The sequence below is a fragment of the Triticum aestivum genome, chromosome 2B, assembly GCF_018294505.1.
Source record: "Triticum aestivum cultivar Chinese Spring chromosome 2B, IWGSC CS RefSeq v2.1, whole genome shotgun sequence".
Taxonomy (NCBI): Eukaryota; Viridiplantae; Streptophyta; class Magnoliopsida; order Poales; family Poaceae; genus Triticum; species Triticum aestivum.
This window is the reverse complement of record NC_057798.1, coordinates 418,076,907-418,085,228: the sequence shown is the minus strand read 5'-3', so window position 1 is coordinate 418,085,228 and position 8,322 is coordinate 418,076,907. Positions and strand designations below refer to the sequence as shown.

At 42.7% G+C, this 8,322-nt stretch overlaps 1 protein-coding gene across 1 annotated transcript; it reads right to left on the bottom strand.

The window, feature by feature from the left end:
• Positions 1–5,667: 5,667 nt before the first annotated feature.
• Positions 5,668–6,394, bottom strand: LOC123041316 (cysteine proteinase inhibitor 10). Its single transcript, XM_044463953.1, has one exon. It carries the CDS (start codon positions 6,352–6,354, stop codon positions 5,920–5,922), a length of 435 nt encoding a protein of 144 aa, XP_044319888.1. The 5' UTR covers positions 6,355–6,394; the 3' UTR covers positions 5,668–5,919.
• Between the last annotated feature and the right edge of the window lie 1,928 nt (positions 6,395–8,322).

Genomic DNA, 8,322 nt, shown 5'->3' with positions numbered 1-8,322 from the left:
CCAACAAGGGCCGGCCGGCCTCCCCCCTCCCTCCTTTATATACGGGGGCAGGGGTCACCCCATAGACACACAAGTTGATCTACGGATCGTTCCTTAGCCATGTGCGGTGCCCCCCTCCACCATATTCCACCTCGGTCATATCGTCGCGGAGTTTAGGCGAAGCTCTGCGCCGGTAGAACATCATCATCGTCACCACGCCGTCGTGCTGACGGAACTCTTCCCCGAAGCTTTGCTGGATCGGAGCCCAGGGATCGTCATCGAGCTGAACGTGTGCTGAACTCGGAGGTGCCGTACGTTCGGTGCTTGGATCGGTCGGATCGTGAAGACGTACGACTACATCAACCGCGTTGTCATAACGCTTCCGCTTACGGTCTACGAGGGTACGTGGACGAACACTCTCCCCTCTCGTTGCTATGCCATCACCATGATCTTGCGTGTGCGTAGGAAATTTTTTGAAATTACTACGTTGCCTAACATATAATAGCATGGAACAACAACAAATTATAGATACGTTGGAGACGTATCACCCCATCATATTCTGGTGAGGTCGTAAAAATCTGGATTGTAAAAACGGTCTGGCACGAATACAATATTAATCCGGACTATGCTGGGTGGCGAACCTCTGATGTTAATCTGGATAGTATTCAGCCATGGAACACTTCTCCGAACGATAGAAGTAAAGGTGAAGAACTCACCTCGCAAGCCATAGATTTGGAGCACGCCAGATGACAATGCCCTGCGTTAGAGGGAAGTTCGGGTGCTATTGAGGGAGTCTTGGATTAAGGGGTCCTCGGGCCGCCGACCCATTTGTGTTTGGGCCGGACTGGTGGGCCACTATGGGACCAAGTTGGAGCGCGGATCCTTAGCCGGACAGGAGATCTTCGGAGTTGTGGTGTGCCCTCCAAGTCAAGGGTTAGCGTGATCTTTCCTCCATTGTAACTGATCGCATATAACCCTAACCCTACTGGTGTCTATATAAACCAAGAGGTTTTCGTCTTTAGGGCCAGAGCAACATCCATCACCCCGTCAACCTAGGGTTTAGTTTGCCTGGTCTCGTGGTAGATTGACTCTGTAACCATTCCATACACCTCAAATACAATCAAGCAGGACATAGGGTTTTACCTCTTCGAGAGGGCCCAAACATGGGTAAACACCGTGTTCATCATCCGTTGTTCCCTGTTGATCCTAGATCCACAGCTTGGGACCCCCTACCCAAGATCCACTGGTTTTGACACCGACAACGACAAAGACATACCATGACTTTATAGAAGACAAAGATTAATTATAAAAAAATTACACACTGCCTAACACAAGACCCAAGGTAAGCTAGAAAGAACACTCTGATCCTACATATCTAGTCGACTATTAACAGAATGGTAGCACTGATTTCTTCCCCGTAATAGCCCAAAGTTTGAGCTCTTGAAAAATAAGAAACGCAAATTCCACTCATTGAAGATATCTCTCCTTCCAAAGACTCTTCCGTTCCATTGTTTCCATAAGCCCCAGCAGACAAGAGCAACCATAGTGCCAACACCTCTATGATAGATCTTCAAAAAAAGCTTCCTACTAGCTGCCAGCCAAGGTTCAAGCCGATCTGTCACCGTAGGAATCTGAATAGTGATCTTTGCCCTTGCAAAACATAGCTGCCAGACCTGCCGGGAAACACAAATTGAAGGAGGATACGATCCACAGTGTCTTATCCTTGATCACAAAGGAAACAGACAAAGCTTTGGTCTTGCAAGCCGTGTCGCAATCTCCTATGAGACATCCGGAGGGGTATTGGAGAGCCAGCCAAAGGAAAATTTTGCAGGATAGGGGCGCCCAACAACGTCATATCACCATAGTGCAGAGGAAACAAATGGAGCCCTCATAGAGCATGTGATAAGTAGAGATCGTAGAGTACTGTCCAATATCACTCCATTTTCAAATTGCCATGTCTTCGCGGCTAGGAGAATGATGCATACCCAACAACCTCTCCTAGAGATTAATGAACTAGACTAGACCTTCTGTAGACTACTCACCCCGAAATTTTCAAAGTCCAGTTATGCATTATCAGCCCATCTTTGTCAGTCGTCTGTTGACCACTTGCGTTTTCACTTGCGCCAAGACCAGGGTAGCAAGTTCCCCAACACGGGCTCCTTTAATCCAACTATCTTTCCATAAAAGCACTTTGTCACCAAGACCCAACTGCCAGTGCACCAACCTATTGAATGCATGTTGAACTTGAGGGTCACTTGAGAAGTTTTAACCCTGCCAAGGTCTAGCATCATTTGTACACTTGAGCCACTCCCAACACAGTCGCAACATGATCCCTTACTTTTCTCAAGGCAATAACACCAAGGCCACCAAGATATTTTGGTTTACAGACCCTGTATGATCAATGCGGCTCTCATTATGATGAGTGACAATGCTTGATCAATGGGACTATAATTATCGTAGGCGACGTGATGCATCTATAATTACTTAAGGAAATACTTTGATTTGTACTTTGCTATGGCTAAGCAATCATATAAGTTCTTATTAAAGTATTATATATAGGTGGGTCACTGTACTTTGGTATCTAAAAATGGGGTTAACATTTCTGAAGTAGTTGAAAGTAAAATTGCTTGGTAGTCATGGAGCTCAGCGTGAACACTAGGAATCTGGTAGCATATGATCGTAACTTATTATTTTGCAAGTGTTATGAGAGCAACTTCATTGGCTTAAATGGGATCCCTTGAAAAGGGAGGCTGTTGTAGTTATAGGTGGTTTAAGAAAGGATGTACTTTTATTCAGTTAGTTATGGTGACAGGGGCAATTGGAAGACTGCAGAAGGGGTTGGTTGGAAAGCATCTCACTCATCTGTTTCAGTATTAGCCGCTTCGATTTACTTCAGTTTAATTTCAGTTTTGGACGTTTTGACGGTAAAATTCATTCGAAGGTTAAGTTTAGAGACAACATTAAGTTCAGTTTTGGGCGTTTTGGTGCCCTATTTAAGGGCAACTGTTGGAGGCGACGCTAGTTCGTGCCAAAAAAAGTTGTTTCCTGCCCAATTTGTTTTACTCCACCAACTTTTCGTGCCCAAAAATAGGAATGTCGTTGGAGATGCTCTAATGGTTTTTATTCGGGAATGTATCTTTTAATCTGAGTGAGAGAGAGAGAGAGAGATTGGGACAATATTAGTGCTCCCGCGAGAAATCTAGCCCTTGCAAAAAAAGCAAACTTTGATGTTTTTATCTTTTTGGCCTCACATTGTAAACATCTACAAAACCTTACCTCATCTGATTCTAATTATCCATGTGGTCACGAGAACAAAGGTTAATTTAAAAAAACTTTGATATCTACAATTTTCTTTACTTAAGGGCCTATCCCAACAATGATTATTTATAGTCTGAATTAATCCCAACACCTATGACATGTTTTTTTAGGGAAATCTATGACATGTAAGTACACATCGGTGCCCTTTTTCCTTTACATAGATTTGCGCCACAACATCTTCCCCTAACTATGCCCGCAACCCCCAATCCGCATGTTTAATGCGATTTAATACCCAATGAAATTCATGCAACGTCCTACTCCTATAGTTCAAAATATTTTAAATTAATATATTACAAATAACGCTTTACATACAATATTTCAATAAAAATGTTAACCAAGCATTTGAAAAATATTAAATGTGTATAGCGAAAAAAATTCTCATGTATATGAAAAATGTATACAAAAAAATTCAATGTGTGTGCAAAAATTTGAGCATGTATTTAAAAAGAAGTTAATCCAAGAATATTTGGAAAAAAAAGTTAAACAAGTATTTCAAAAATGTTAATCGAGTATTTGAAAAATGTTAAATATACATAAAAATGTGGATGGTGTATTCAAAAAACTTTAAACTTGTATTTGAAAAAATTTAATCAAGCATTTGAAAAATATTAAATGTGTAAGGAAAAAATGTTGATAATGTATTAATAAAATGTTAAACTGTATTTTAACAATGTTAATAAAGCATTTCAAAAATGTTAGAAAAAATGGAGACCATGTAAATTAATCAATGTTAAAATTATATTTGAGAAATGTTAATCAAGAATTTGAAAAATCTTAAATATGTATAACAAAAACGTTGACCATGTATTCAAAAAATGTTAATCTTGTATTTGTAAAATGTTAATCAAGCATTTGAAAAAATTTAAATGTGTGTATTAGAAAAATGTTAATATTTTGTTTGAAAAATATAAACATGTATTAGAAATATGTATTAGATATATATCAACAATGTGTGTAAAAACAGTGAAAATCAAGAGAAAACCGATGAAAAACGAGAATGGAATAAACAAAACCTAAGGAAAAAGAAAGAAAAAAACTGTGAGAACCAAAAAGGAAATAAAGAAAACCAAAGAGAAAAGAAAGAATTGAAAAACCAAATAGAGAAAAAACGAAGAAAATCGGTAAAAAAACAAAAACAAACAAACATGGATAACCATTGAAAACCCCGGCTCTTTTCTACCTCAACTTGTTCGTGCCCTACCAGTTAACATGAACCTGTCTATGACCTAGTGGTATGTAGCGCGACCTAGCATCAAGGAGACCACTGTTCGATCCACGGTTGCAAAAATCTCACACCACAAATATTTTTTTGGACCATGTGCAAGATGCGAAAGAATTTCACAATCTGTGAGAGCAATGGCAAAAAAAAATTGTTATTGCATGTGACCCAAAGGCAGTACTAAAGAAGGATGGATGGAGAAAATCACCTAATGGCTTTAAGCTGAACATAGATGCCGCCTTCGACTATGGCGCGCTACATGGAGCTATGGGAGCAGACATACAAGACGACAGAGGTCATTTTATTGTTTCTGGGAACAAACTAATAGAGTCATGTTATGACCCTCTTTCTGCAGAGGCATTGGCTCTTAAATTTGGTTTACAACTCTCTTTCACGGCAGGGTGTAAAAGGCTAGTCGTTAATTCCGACGGCCTGGAACTAATGGAGATTATGAATAAGGACGGTCAGTATGCGGGCAATGCGGCAGCCATCATTGATGGTTGTTACCACTTGGCATGTGAGTTTAGTTCAATTCGGTTTGAATTTTGTCCTAGAGAAGCAAACGTTGTTGCTCATGAATTAGCTAGTGTAGCTAGATCTAAATTCTGAAGTGAGTGGATTGAAATTGCTCCTAATGAGCTTCTTCCTCCTTTACTTAAAGATGTAGGTGTTATCACCAATGAATAAAGAGGGAGTTTTAGTTGTCAAAAAAAGTAGGTATGGATTCCTTATTTCTAACAAACCGGAAAGAGAGAGGGAGAGGAGAAGAATCTCTACTACTTCAAAAAAAATAGTGTTTCTTTTCCTGTCAGGTGGAGTGCTTTGGCTAACCTTAAATTCTTTTACTAAGCATCATTCCTTAAAACTCAGCTTAACTGTTTCACCGACTTACCGGATAAATTTATGTTTTCTTTGGTAAGCAGATAGCTGATTACAAAATCAAATCCTAAAATATAGACAGGCTAATCACAAACAGGATTAAGTAAACATTTATTTATACATTCACATTAATATGCACCGGTAAATCACGGGTTAAAATACTAGAATATTTGTACCCGTTGTTACGCACGAGCAATTACCTGAAAAAAGAATACATGTGAAGACACGAGGATGCCACCTTATGCATGAGGATCCAAAAGACGCCCTGGCAATTAACTAGAAATTGAACTAGATCGCCCACGCTTTCCAGAAATTTCTCCATTAGAAAGACATCACACATGCGTACGCAATCGATAATCCTGGCATAAGTATGGATGACAAATACTAGTTCATGCTGTAACCACGCTTTTTATTTTAGTTGCACTAGTACATACTCAAGTGACGAGAAAAATGCAACGAGTAACAAGGACAGCACAACACCAGCACGGAGCGCACATACGTACACCTGACAGCCAGCCTGTCGATTATTTGGGAGAAGGCATGAGAGACACGAGCTCCTTGGACTTGATCCACGCCTTGACGACCACCACGGCGTCGAACGGCCTGTCCCCGCCGCCGCCGGCGCGGTCCCGGGCGATAACCTTCAGGTAGTAAACCACCCCGGAGGCGACCTGCTTCTGCGCCGCCGCCACGGCGGTGAACACAAGCTGGACCCGGACGGGGTCGCCGTTGTTGGCTGGTCCGCCGCCGTGGCTGAGGCGGCGGTTGTGCTCGGCCACCGCGAACCGGCCCAGGGACTGCACCAGCTTGTTCTTGCCCACGTCCCTGATCTCCGTCCGGCCGCCCACAGCGCCTGCGGCTGCCGCCGGAGCCTGCGGGTGCCCTATTTCAGCAGCGGCGATGGTGAGCGTGGCGAGGAGGAGGAGACAGGGGATGGCGGCGGCGGTGGAGGTAGCCATTTTTGTAGTTCTGTGTGTTGGGGAGGGACAGTACGTTGAACACTTGGTACCCCGTTATATATAGATAAATCTTAAGACGCGTCCACATTTTAAGCCGTTAATTTCGTGTGTGATATAACGGTTAGTACCATTAAGTAGGTTATCAACGATTACAAATGGAAATGCTAAAGATCTGGTGTTAATTTTTTTTAATTATGCACGACAAATCAAACGTTTTTCATGGCAATTTATATTGGCGTGAGGATGACAAATTTAGTTGGCGAGCACGGAAGAAAATTGCACTGAGTCGAATCTGTCATGCTCACCAACTAAACTTGTTTTCCTCGGCTAACATAATTTACCATGAAAAATTTGACATTAGCTGAATCTTCGGGTCCTTACAAATACATGCTATTGTTCTTCGAAGAAAGAACATGTTATTGCGAAGTATAGTTTCTACAACAAGGGCGTGAAAAAGTTGTTCATGTAAAATTATTGGGAAGATATTCATGTGATAAAGGAAATCGGAGACGCTTGTGTTCATCTAACTGATCTCTTCGTGGGTGTCGACCGCCTCCACCAGCATACGATCGTCTTTGATCGAGCGACCCACAGCAGCCTACACCATAGCCTAGTTTGAAAACATGGCCGCAAATGAGGGCTATGGTTTTCTGAATGCATGTTGTTGCATTGGTTTTGCAACTAAAGCTATGTTTTGGAAGCATTTGTGCTATTGCAATGGTTTGTAACGGGGTGGAAATATAGTTCGGGATGTTTTGTAGCAAGAGTCATGTTGATGTGGGATGTGCGTACACTAACCTTGTTACATAAAGTGACACTCACGTGGCAGTTGATTGAATGATTATTATTGGATCCATCCAACAGTCGGCCAGACGGTCAGTTCATATCATCATCCGGCCGACGCGTAGCACACGTCCATTTCTTCATGCAGCAAAAAAGGATGTTGAGTGGGGCGACATGGCTTTATTTGGAGGGGCTAAGAGCATATATAGCCGCATATAGCTAATCCGGCCCCTCAAACGTCTGCAGACGCATCCGAGCGCGTTCACGGATAGTGACATGTCACACCTATATCCTCTTTCACAACCAGATACCTCATTGCCAAATCCTCAAATCCATACAGTTATATGCAACGTACAACCTAATAAAATATCCACCGGCGCTCGTTTGCCTCCATGTCCCGGTTGTCGGTTGACACCCCCCCCCCCCTTCCCGAGTGAAGGTCTGATCGCCGACGAGGAAGAGTGGACACGGGACACAGACAAACTCATGGGACTCGAGGCACCGCCATATGCCATGCCCTACTCTTCCTCGTCGGAGCCCATGGACTGGATGTCGCCAGTCGATGCGAGGTCCACGATAGATCCCTTGTGGTCAAAGCCTGACACCTCCACAACAGCGTTGTTCCATCCCCAGGGGGTGCCGTTCACCCGTGCCGACTCTGGAGCGGTGTGCGACTCCGCCTCCGTGGCCTCCTCCACAATGGCCGCTCCGGCCTCCCGCTCCCTGTGAGGTCCCTGTTTATAATCGTGCATTAATCATTCATGCATCATGGATGATCACTAATGGTGACTCATGTCAATATCACAACACAACTCTACGACACACTCCCTCTGCCTCGCACGGCGAGCACGCCGCTCCATGTAGTTATTGTTGGAAATATGCCCTAGAGGCAATAATAAAATGGTTATTATTGTATTTCCTTGTTCGTGATAATTGTCTATTGTTCATGCTATAATTGTATTAACTGGAAACCGTAATACATGTGTGAATACATAGACCACAACATGTCCCTAGTGAGCCTCTAGTTGACTAGCTCGTTGATCAATAGATGGTTATGGTTTCCTGACCATGGACATTGGATGTCATTGATAACGGGATCACATCATTAGGAGAATGATGTGATGGACAAGACCCAATCCTAAGCATAGCACAAGATCGTATAGTTCGTTTGCTAAAGCTTTTCTA

Excerpts from the sequence above, each read along its gene's own strand:
- LOC123041316 (XM_044463953.1), bottom strand. The coding sequence starts at position 6,354 with ATGGCTACCTCCACCGCCGCCGCCATCCCCTGTCTCCTCCTCCTCGCC.